This window comes from Melanotaenia boesemani, chromosome 16 (assembly GCF_017639745.1).
Source record: "Melanotaenia boesemani isolate fMelBoe1 chromosome 16, fMelBoe1.pri, whole genome shotgun sequence".
NCBI lineage: Eukaryota > Metazoa > Chordata > Actinopteri > Atheriniformes > Melanotaeniidae > Melanotaenia > Melanotaenia boesemani.
In genome coordinates this window covers 5,362,591-5,375,090 of record NC_055697.1, presented here as the reverse complement: position 1 = coordinate 5,375,090, position 12,500 = coordinate 5,362,591, and the positions used below count along the sequence as shown (strand labels likewise).

The following is a 12,500-nucleotide window of genomic DNA, read 5'->3' as shown; positions in this document are numbered from 1 at the left end:
GGCTTCCACCGGGTCTATTTCTCATGTCCAGCCCCCCTCCCTTCCTCCCTCCTTCTCCTCCCTCCTCTCCTCTCTCTCTAATGACCGTCCATTGGTGTTGTTATTGCGCGTCCCGTCCGTCCCTCCTCCCACTCCCACTCCCACTCGGGTGCCTCGGCCCTGCCCATGTTTTTGTATGTCGGGTGTCCGTCCATCGGCTGACGTTCAAGTTCGCCGGGAACGTCACGTCCGTGCACTTGAACTTGCACAGCTACGAGGGTGGGGGGGAGGGTGAGGGGAGGGGTGGCAGGGGGGGTGGGGGGAAGGGGGGGCTTTTGCCATTTTTTCCATCTCTCTCCCCTTCTCTCTCTCCATCCACCTCTCTCACTCTCTCTCTCTTTTTTCTCCGCTCTCCTTTCTCAAAAAAGCCATGACGGCGATCCCGCGATCCATCTTCGCCTCCGCGCTATCTTTATATTATTTCTAATTTATTTTAATTTTTTCTCTCTCCTCTTGTGGATGTCAAAGGCGTTGGATGAAGATATTTTTTGCCCCACCGGAGTCCTCTCTCTAACCCCGGCTTTCCCCGATGTGATCCGCGCTGAACGCAGCCGCCGACAGCCATCATGTCTCGCCGCAAGCAAGGCAAACCCCAGCACTTAAGCAAACGGGATTTTTCGCGTAAGTAAAAGCTGAAAGAAAGAATGTCACTTCTGGTTTCCTTTAAGTTCATTCAGCAAAAAGGTGTGCGTGGGTTAAAAGGCAGGGAAGCAGGGGGCTCCCGGACACCGGACGGACCGCTCGGACCGCGGTCAACTGGACTTTATCAAGCTTGTTGAAACAAGTCCTGCGCCTCCGTGCGTAAAATCCGTTTTAGAAAAAAAAAAAGTTTTGAGTGTTGGTATACACTCCATTACAAGCTCTGTGTCACACGCCGTGATGTGCTTTCACTCGCCGTGCCCCCACGGTCGCTCCGGTCAGTGGAAGCGCGCATGGCTCCCGGTGGCAGAGCGCGTCCTTTCCGCGGAGCTTCGTGAAGAAATCACCCTCCGGAATATCGCAGCCTGCAGAGCTATCTTCACAGCTCCTGATTTTTTAAATTATTATTATTAGTTATTATTATTATTTATTGTTTTCAGAAACAGAAAAATAACTTGTAGATGAATTTCTTTCTTTCTTTTATTTTTTAGAATTATTATTTAGGAGGAGAAATCTCGTGTCCGACTGTTTACAACCGCCTCGTCTATCAGCAACTGAGATCAACGTCGTGTTTCACCCTTTTAAAAATTCCATTTGCTCTCAAAAACTGTTGATTAGTTTTGACAATAAGCTTTCGTCCTAAAACCGTCTTTAGATCCCCTGTTGAGGTAAAGACAAAACAGCAACAGGACAGCAAGCGATATGAGCCGCACGTTGTTGGAAAGATTTCTCCACAAAGTGAAATTTGGTCCAACTAAAAAGATAACTTAAAATGAGAAGCTGTAGGTAATAAGGAAATGTCAGCTTATGTTTGTAGCCGCAATGTGTGAGGAATTCCGAAAATGTTCAGAAGATTCAGCAGAATCCAACTTTACGCATGACGTTTATTCATCACCCAAGTTTTAATTATTTTAAAATGGTTTGCTTACAAAAGTCTGCTAAAAGACAAGAAAGTGTCAGTTCGGGTGTCTGGTAACTGCAGGGCAAAAGTGGCGTTTACCACCGACCATGTGCCGCACAATGCGCCACCTCGCAGCTGTTCTCAGTGGCCGTAAACAACAAACTAAGAAGATATTTGTGCGTCTTTACGCATCAATGCTTAATTATTTTTCGTTAGGTTGACTGGCTGTCGCTTGTGTTTGGTTTGGAGTGAGAGAAAGAGTGAGTTAGTGTGTGTGTGTGTGTGTGTGTGTTCCTTTAGGTGACAGCGCAGTCACCATGACCATGTGTCGTCGCTAGGAGGCAGAGCGTGATCAGAAAATCCGACTCCAAACTTGAACCTGATGAGTTTCACTGCTACTCTTATCAACACGGGCTACTATTTGACGATCTCTTTAGAATAAAACGGGGGGGGGGGGGGGGGGGGGGGGGGATACAAGACATGGGGAAATAAAAGAGGGGGCGGGAGAGGGGGAAGGAGCCCCCCTCTAAAGTCTCCCCCAATCCGCATATACTATTCTTCTTCATAACCTAAACACACTTTTTTCTATCGGGATCTTCTGCTTTTGAATAAGCTGCAGTGGAGATGTGCTGGTCTTCAATTAAGACTGCACCTTTTACCCCCAAAACCTAACACCACACACATACTTTTTATTTTGCCAAAACACAGACTCACATTTGTTACTACCAAAGCTCAGATTTCAGCCTCTGAAATAAACCCTAACCTCTGATCACTTTTTTTTTGCACCTGCATTTTCAGTTCCCATTTAAGCGTATATTTACAAGAAATAATTTCCAGAACATGCTTTTTAACAGCCTGCTCACACTGTAAAATGTGACAAGGGACAGCAGTGTTTTCCACAGCTGCAGCTGCATGTTTTCTCCAACACATTTAAATACAGTCGGTCATTTCCAATGAAAATATATTTTTTAATAGTTTTTTTTTGGAAGTAAAGATACCTTTTTCCTTATATTTCCCATAATTTAAATGTTTTAGTTTTACAACGTTTCTAAATCAGCCAGACCTTAAAAACCTTGTCTAGTGAAATATTTAAATGCAGTGTGGTGGTATTGTATTGCATGTTTCTGTTGCTCTAAAACACACAAATAACAGATTCCTGCATCTTTTACCTCTATTTTCATTCGGTCTTATTAAGATATTTAGCCTTCTTATTCATACTCGATTAAATCCAACAAAATCCTTTTTCCTAGACCAGATATCCACTCCTGAGTTCAACTTTAGAGGTGAGGGGCTCATACAGCTTTCCTTAGTCTTTTGTTTTTTAATTTCTTTTTCATCCCCGAATTGAATGCTACTCTTCCTCTTCTGTAACTTGTATTATACTGAGCAGAGGAGTAATCAAAGAGGAGGTTTTGTGGAGGAGGATGACATGGGTGGAGGGTGTGCGTTTGGGGATGCTGATGGGGCAGCAGCCGCGGCATTGTATGGACCTCACCACGTTATCCTCATGTCCCAGTTTGTGCACAGATGTCGTGCAGGATTGCGGCATTGAAATTTTCCTTGAGGGGATGTAGTCCACATTCACGCCCACACCAGCCTTTCTCCCTCTCTTCCTCTTTCACACACACTTTCACACATTCCCACACACACACACACACACACACACACACACACACACACACACACACACACACACACACACACACACACACACACACACACACAAACACTCACACACACTCTCAGTCAGTACCCATGCATGCACAGGAGCTCTATCCCACCCCTGTTATCAGACAAAATCTGTACCAATCACCCAGACGGTGAAAATTAAAATCTATTTTTTGATTCTCAGTGGTCTTAAGTTCATTAAAATGTGAAATTGGCGGTTGAGTAAAGAAGGTCATCGCACATTAGGCGGCTAGCACAGAGTCAGACTCTTCACCTTGGACTGGAAGATTTTCTTTAAAAGCGGGACAGTGAATTATGTCCTCCCGTTTCGCTTCCCTAATTCAGCCGACCTCTCTGTTTGCTCTCCTCTCCCTCCACTGTAGTCTAGGCTTCACAAAAGACTCCTTAAAAAAAAGTAGTCAGAACTTAATCCAGCCTCAGAGGGGTGAGGAATCAGGCTGAACGGCTTGGTGTTGGGGTGATTTCCTGCATTAACAAGAGGTTGGTATCTGAAAAATATAATCAAGGCTGTTGGATGAGTACTCCTCCTTGCTAACACACAGTCTTTACCCCCCCTTCATGACACAAATGTTGGACATGTTTGTGACAGTTGTCCCCCCTGTGCTGATTACAGGCTCAGACCCTGTACAAACAAGGACAGGCAAGTCAAACTCATCCACATATTTAGGTTTTTTAATACTGTATTTAAGCATAATTTTTTCCAGCTTGCTCTGTCATTGGCTATGAAATTGTTATCTTTGAAGCAATCTGATAGGACCTTTACTGCTTTTCAGGATATCATTTCCCACCATTTATTCTTATGATATGTAATCCAGATCATCTTGCATTGTAATCATTTTTCCCACATTACATGCATTTCTGTCATTACAAGGCACATGTCCTCAGTCCCTCATTGTGCTCACCGCACATCAGGCTTTGATTTAGCTTTGTCTCTGTAACTCTGATGGTGATGTGAGAGCAAGAGGAAGGTTTTATTCCCTGTCATCAGTTCCCACAAACAGTTGTATCAATAGGCTGGAATTAGAGGAGAAAAAAAGTAAAAATATAAACATGCGGATGTTACTTTTTTTTATTTGCTGAAAGTCAGCATCACCTTTTAATTTCCCTCTCTTTCTTCCCACCTCCTCTCCAGCAGCAGAGCCCCTTTCCACGGCCGTCGTCTCATCAGAGGAGCTGTCGGAGCGCTGCTCGGAGAATTCGGAGGAGAGCAGCAGCCTTAACGGGCACCACCCGGTCACGACCGTGGGCCGGCTGGCCCGGTTGGGTCATGATGGTCACGCCTCTCTGGAGCAGGATCTGCTGACCTGCGGTCAGTGCCAGGCCACCTTCCCCCTGGCGGACATCCTGCTCTTCATCGAGCACAAGAGGAAGCGATGCCACGGGCCGCCCTGCCTTGCTGTGGGCAGGGGGTTGGACAAGCCCCCCTCGCCCTCCCCCGGTTTGGCCCTCACCCCTTCACCCGCTGTGGGCTCCCTGCGCAGTCGGAGGCCAGTGGAAGTGGGTGTCCAGGCCACGCTGGCAGAAGAAGATGACGATCGGTTCTCATCGCCCCGAGGGATTTGCCCCAAACAGGAGCCCTTCCCAGGTAAACATAAAGATGTGATCACAGCAAAGGTGCCATATCCAGGAAATATCCGCAGAAAATGACCCACAAGTTAAATTTTTCTCTCTAACATTTAGAGGTTAAAGCCCCCCACAGCTTGGATGCAGCTTTTGGTGTCCCTTTTGAATCATTTGGGGTGGACAGACAGACACTTGTGAATGTGTTTTCTGCAACGTCAGGTCTTGTTTTCATATCAGTGATGCATTGTGTTTTTGTTGTGATCCCACAAGCCAGCATAGTCTGCAGCGCAGTGCTCCATCAATCCTCTGAGTCCCCCCCCAAAAAAAAAGAGGTGGGGGGTAGTTGCCCCAGCAAACACACGCTGGTCCTGATTAAGACCCACAAATCTCATTGGATGGGAGCAGGGGGTCATGAAACAAACTACAGGCAGGCATACTAAATATTATAGAAGGTAATGTGTGTGTTCATGTGTTTGAGGGATGTTAATATAAAAAAGGACAAAAAAAAATAAAATAAAAGAAGAAAAGACTAGATAGTTGACCTTCTGTTTTGTCCAGAGTGTTTTCCCAGTTTACCCAGTTTGTCCACTGGGGCAAGGAGACATGGATGCCCTTGGCTTACCACTGGTCAGTGTGTGTTGTGTGTGTGTAGATGGGAAATCGGTGGCTGAATTGTTGTGTGTGACTCTCAGTCCTGGGAGGATGTGCAGTCTTTTTCTGGGATTGAGTGTGTTCTTGCATAACGTGCATGATTTTGTGAGTATGTGCGCGTGTGTGCGCACGCCTCCCTCTCATGTGGTCCTAGCAGATGTGTCCTGCTCTCCGTGTGGTTTCCCCCCTCTTCCACTGCCATATCTTACTCAACTAAAAGCGTTCCAGCTCTCCGTTCTTTTCCTTCTCTCAGTTTACCTCCATGCAGAAGCTCATAGATAAAACCTCCCATATTCCTCCCTCAAGTTTTTCCCTCCACTTCCCTTCCTTTCCATCATTTTCCCAGTGCAAGAATCAAAAGAGAAGCAGAGATTTTTTAGTTTTGCTCATGGAGGGAAAGTCATTTATTTGAAGTGTTTTAACACCACTAATTATTTGTTGCAGCTCTATTTTTTTCCTTCCTTATGCATTTTAATTAGCAGCAGCTTTTAGTGGCTGGCTGTACTAAATTAACCGTTACAGAGAGAAAGAGGGAGACGAATGAAACACACAAACAAAAACACACACTTCATCACTGCACCTTGAACGGGGTTCAGGAATCCTAAACGCCGCTGCTTGTTTTTGTTCCATATGTTTGAAGAAATGAGCAGAATATGCTGCGTAAGGCGTCGCGATTCAGACCTACACTTACAGGAGGAGGATGTGTGGAAGATGTGTTTGACCTCTGACCCTTCTGTGTGGAGCAGCACCAGAAATGCAAGAGCATGTGCGCTTCTTTTTTTAGCCGGTGTCTCCGTAGTGTCTGTATGTTTTAACACACACACATACACACCCACTCCCACACAGTCTCACACACAGATACTCACCAGCTAAACTGGGTTATTAGAGCGATTTACATCATAATACAGGCGTCTGGTTGCTTCAATAGCGTTGTGTGTGGGAACGTCTTGGTAGGAACAGCTGTACTCTCAGACAGGAGAAGAAAACAGGACAGCAGCGTTATATATCTTGTCTGATGTTGACGTCAAGCTGAACAACAGACAAGCCGAGCATAACCGAATATGTGCCGTTTGGATTTTTCCCTCTTTTTTTTTTTTTTTTTTACTGAAAAAGAAAACGACAGCTTTTAAACTGTCTGTGTATTTTATTTATATCTTTAATTTCTCTTCTTTCTTTCTTTCTTTCTTTCTTTCTTTCTTTCTTTCTTTCTTTCTTTCTTTCTTTCTTTCTTTCTTGTTTTAGTGGAACTTTACTCTGCTGTTGGACGCACACCAGCACAAACACCACCTCACACGCTGAATTGACAAAACCCATCCATTCTGATAGCTGATAATTAAAGCCAGTTCACCCCCCCTTCACACCCCAGCTTTCATCCTAATTGAACCTAAACTGACAGAAAAAAATAATCTGTAATTGTAGCCATCTAAAGGCATTCCTTGTAGAGGGGGAAAAAAATGAGAAGATGAGTAACGGATGTGTGTTTCTTATTTGAAAATGCTGGCTTGGCATTCTGCTTTGTCTCACAGTAAATAAGGCCCCTGTTCACCAAATGAAGGCATCAAAACCACCAAAATGAATTATAATTTTAGAAAAAGATCAAAGCTGCCTTTACTGTAAAGAATGAAAACAAATTTATTTAACACTGGCAGCTGGGTTTCATTTTACATGTAAGCTTTTGCCTTTAGAAAACGAATATAGATAATATTTTCCATTTCATGTTGCAGGAGTTCATGCATTCTCTTTATCTCGGCCTTGTTTTCTTGCATGTTTCTGCTTGTGTATTGTGACGGCTGCTCATTGTAAAATATGTATCTGCATGTATCTGGCCAGAGTTTCCGAGCTGCTGCGACTATCACGCGGCTCACAGAAACATAAAGACTTGTGGCCAAATGCTGCTATTTACATATCAAACAGCTCCGACTGTGGAGTGCCCAGACATTACCTGTGTGTGTGTGTGTGTGTGTGTGTGCAAGAGAGAGATCTGCAAAGGCAAAATGCCGTTAAGTCATGCAGAAAAGCAGCGTACCTGTCGACTCAAACCAGACATACACACACTCACACACACCCACTCTCAGTGCTCCCTCGCTTGCCCATTTATTCTATTAATCCCTGACTGAGATGAAAATTCTGATTATAATCCCTGAGGCGCTCCTCACTCAGAAACAGCATTGCTAATGTCTCCAAAGAGAGCGTGTGTGTGTACGTTTATGTGTGTGAATGGTCATGTCTTGTTCTACCCCCACCCTCCCCCCTTTTTTTTCTTTTTTTCTTTTTTTTTTTTTTTACCCAATCGAGGTTATTAATGAAAAAATTCTTGGCTTGAAAATTGAAATTGAAAATGAATTCATTGTGGATTATTTTTGCATTAAATACATTTCCTGCTGTCCAGTTTCCAAAATTGATTTCCCATAATTAGAATAAAGAAACCCCCCCCATCAACCCCATCTTCTCTTACAGAAAATCTGTCATAATATGCACCATCACATGAGGCCAGACTTAAGACTTAGTGTGAAATATTGGCTATGATATCAATGTTAGCTCATTAACACAGATATTATCGCGACCAAACGGTGATGATAAATCCAAATGTTTTTTGAGAGTAATTTCATCTTTTTTTTATTTATTTTTTTTTGTTTTGGCTCAGAAATATCCAATCCTTTAATTTTGTTAAGCTGACTGAAGAGTCACCCTGGCTGGAAGCCTTACAACATGAGCATTGTCAGGTTATGATCCACTGATTAGCAATTAGCTTATCATCATTGGCTAATGCTACCCACCTCAATACACATTAGTACATTTTTAACACCCATTCAGAGCCTGGCTCTGTGTCAGATCGCTTTCCCTCCATCTTGTGCCTTTTCTCTCCCTCCTCTTCTTCTACTTCTTCTTCTTTTTGGCTTGTACCTCTCTCTCTCTCTCTCTCTCTCTCTCTCTCTCTCTCTCTCTCTCTTTCCCTGTTACATTAGCAGTCAATGCAAATTCAGGACAGTCAATTGATACTGAATCAATTATAGTATGTTTGGTGTGTGTATGTGTGTGTGTTTCATTCTGTGGCACATCCCGGCCACCCTACAAAGAGATTTCACACGCTGGCTGCCATTACTAATCTATTGTTGGTCTCCGTCTCTGCCTGTCTTTCTCTGTTTCTCAGCATAAGATTTTATTTAGTGGACTGAAGTGCTGTTTTTGAACTCTGAGTATGTGTCTGTGTCGGCATCCTGAATGCGCTCTCTGTATACATCGCAGCGTGTGTGTGGAGAGCAGCAACAGGGCAACACATGCATTACAGCACGCTACTGGGATGACTGAGAAAGCTAAAAATCAGACACCAAGGCCAACACGCTGTATTGTGCTTTATATTTAGCACTTACACACACATATATATACTGTATATACACACACACAAAAATGCTCTGCATCCTGACAGCATGTCAGCAGTCCAGACTGAGCCAAAAAGCCTGGAATTTGCAGCTGACAGTATTAAAGAGTAGTAATAAAACAAAAGCGAGCCTGTTGATTTATCTTTTATCCTGTTTGGTAATCCTAACAGCATATACACACACATACACACACACATACGCGCGCGCATGCATGCAAACACCCACAGTTTCTTACATAAGATAGTATTAAGGCAGCAGCATTAAAGTGCTAACTACTGTAAACCTCATCCTGCGTCCTCGTGTGAAGGGTTACTCTGCTGGTTTCACGTTGCATATTTATGAAGCCAAAGCTGATTTTCGGTCCTGAGTTTTTCTTGCTGCACCTCCATTTTTGATGCCATGCAGAGTTTGTAACCTTCAGGCTTGAGCTGAGGTAACCCAGACGACATAACTGCAGTTACTTGTGACTCCTCCGCAGGCGCAGAGAGATCAAACAACTTATTTCTAAGTGTGTGCAGCACAAAGAAGACAAAATAGTAGACTTAAAAATCAGGGCTGACCTTTGACCTTTCAGCTGCTTTTTCCCACTCAGAATCAGAAAAACCTTATTCTCTGTCATTAGTTATGTTTACATGGACAAATATTTCTTTTCTTTTTTTTCTTTCTTTCTTTTTGCTATTTTTCGAGTCTCTCCTGAAACTCATCACGTCTCCTAACCGCCATGTGGTTAGGAGACATACACCCCAGAAACTGTCAGAATAAGTGTATTCATGATTATTATTTTTTTTTTACGTTGATCTGGTCATAAAAAGGTTTAACCCTTCTTAATCAGATAGAAAGATATTTCCAATCAAGGCTGATTGGATAAGTTGAGGTGTTTACATGTCATATTTTTATTATATTGTGATTGGAAATTTGATTAGATTAAAAGGAGTGGCCTCCATACTAAAAAGAATAAAAAAAACTGGACACAAAGCATCACTAAGCCCCATTTCCAGCATCCATCTGGCCTGGCTCTGGACAAGTCGGTAAACGTTTTTCTTTTTGCATTTCCACAGGCAAAAACAGGGAAAGTGGCAGAATATCTGATCTAACACACCCTACGATTTTTGTACCCTTCTGCTGGGGTCACAAACTTACTGATCTGACCCTAAAAAGTAGAGCTCGACACACTGCAGTCTCTTGATTGGTCACTTCCTGTGAAACATGGCACTAAGAACAAAGCAGGAACATCTCCATGTTCAAATATATGGTGGATTTTTTTGTTGTTTAAAGCTATATGCCGAGAAGAAAGAACACAAACTGGTGGATGCCCACCATCCTGGTCCTTTGTTTTGTTACATTCTTCTTTGTTATAATTCAAGAAAGACGTCACACTGTTATGAAACTGACGTATCCATTGCTTATCTACTTATACCTCACCTACCAGGTAAGAGGTACAATTGGCTGTGGAAACACAACAGAGATGAGGGTTTACACTAAATCATCCGGAGTCAGACCTGTTGGCGGAAACAACGCTTTAGACACACAAGACATAAAAATAAAACCATGTAAAAGTGACCAGAGAAATAAATAAGGGAGTGTCATTAAGGAAACTGTTAATGGCCATTGTTATTCTGGATAAATAGAATGAAAAATGGGGTTGCACAGGAAGTGATGCAATAGTATGAGTAGATGTTTCCCCTTCTGCAAACAAAGTGAGAAACAGAAAATAAAAATCAGCTATCATTATTGTAGCAGAACATAATAGCAGCTGCTTCTTATTCCTATTTTATGGTTTCTTCATAGATTTGTCATTATAAATCTGAAGTGGTGGTGTGTGTGGCTAGTCTTCCCGGGTCCTCCTGCTTTGGAATAAACAGAGGAGGAACAGGGCATGGACAGCAGTCCCACCCACCACCTGATGAAGCCATAACAACATCAAAGAGTAAAAACAGAAGAAAATAAAGAGAAAAAAGGGAAAGACATCACGCTAACCATGCACTTGATTGACAGCTGGTCCATGGGAGGTGGGACAGTGACGGAGACAGATGTGATGAAAACAAAAAGATTATTGTGGACGGCTGGCGAGCTGTTCCAAACCAGCGACGGGACATTACAAAAGTGTTTTTTTTTTTTTTTTTTAACCCCCCCTCCCATTTTTCCAAGGCTGCGACGTCGGTAACGTCAGGCATGCACGTGCACGCGCTCAGTGATGAAGGATTGTTTATTGATCTGACTCTTTGTGTTTATGCGAGTGATCCACGCTACATTTACTTCTTCGTGGTGAGAGGGAAAGCTGCTGTTTTTGGCTCACTCGCCGCTCGCTGTGTGTGTGTTTATTCCAGCACACACACAAACACACACACACGCACACACAGCACATGCACATGTAACTCAGCTCTCTTATTATGTTGAAGGCCTGTTCATAAAACTGTTTATACACTACAAAGCTTATTTATATAGGCCACTGGATTACAGACTGGCTCTCTACACCACACACACACACACACACACACACACACACACACACACACACACACACACACACACACACACACACACACATACACACACACACACACATAACACACTCCTGCGTGCTGTATATTCCCATCTCACTGGCCAGACACAGAAACGTACTCATTCATCAGCGCTTCCTATCACAGCATATGTACCTTCATTACTTTGTGAGCATTTAGAATAGATGCAGGACGGCCCTGTTAAAAGAGTGCCAGAGCTGTTTCATAGTGTGTGTACGTGTGTGTGGACGGGCCTGGCATCTTATTATGGTTTCATGTTCCACATTTGGTTGATCAGCTTCTGCATCTGCACAAAGGCAGGCACACACATGCACATGGCCACCCTATAGCTGTGTGTGTGTGTATGTGTGCATTGATAAGCAGAGCACACACACACACCGTTCTGTATGAGTGAGTCTAATCTTTGCGTTTGGCTTTGTGAAAATCACTCCCACCGCCTTCTTCTTCTTCTCCTCTGGAAATTGTAAGCATGTGTAATGCCAAATAAAGTCCTCCTCAGAGCAGGAGGATGCATGTAATTCCATAGTTTTTCCTTTTAACATTTCCCTGCTGCAGTGAAAGATTCTTTCATTGTTTCGCTGCTGCCAGAAGATTTTGGATATATGCAGTTTTTATTTCCCTTAAATATCATGTCTAATTCTGTGTTACGTCTCTACATAATTTTTCATGCATGTATTTAGATTTATCTTTTCTTCCCTATATTGGGCCTGAACATATACCATCTCAGGTTTTATCTCATCAAGACTTGATTGTTGTGAAACCACTGTAGCAGGCTGTCTAAATGCTTGTTTTGATCAGTTGATCCAGATCTCTGCAGTTTGGCACATCCTTGTCTGCCTAGTTTTAGCCTCCCGTCACTGGTTGCCTGTTTAATTGACTTCTCATTACCTACAAAGAATTAACAGTTTATCTTAGCCCCATCTTATATATATATATATATATATATATATATATATATATATATATATATATATATATATATATATATATATAACAAACAAACAAACAAACAATAAAAACAAACTATATCTATCAACTACAACAATATGTCCCTTCCCAGAGTGCTGGGCTCCTTGGCCCCTCTTTTATGGAGCCAGCTGCTGGTTTGTGTGCAGG

The 12,500-nt window shown here is 42.9% G+C and overlaps 1 protein-coding gene across 1 annotated transcript in view; it reads left to right on the top strand.

Moving 5' to 3' along the window:
* Positions 1-331: 331 nt before the first annotated feature.
* bcl11aa (BAF chromatin remodeling complex subunit BCL11A a) overlaps positions 332-12,500 on the top strand; it is a 52,419-nt gene continuing 40,250 nt past the window's right edge. The window contains exons 1-2 of the mRNA XM_042010825.1: positions 332-660; positions 4,401-4,853. Coding sequence (XP_041866759.1) covers positions 606-660; positions 4,401-4,853 — 508 coding nt within the window. The 5' untranslated portion in view covers positions 332-605. The remainder of the gene's footprint in view (positions 661-4,400; positions 4,854-12,500) is intronic.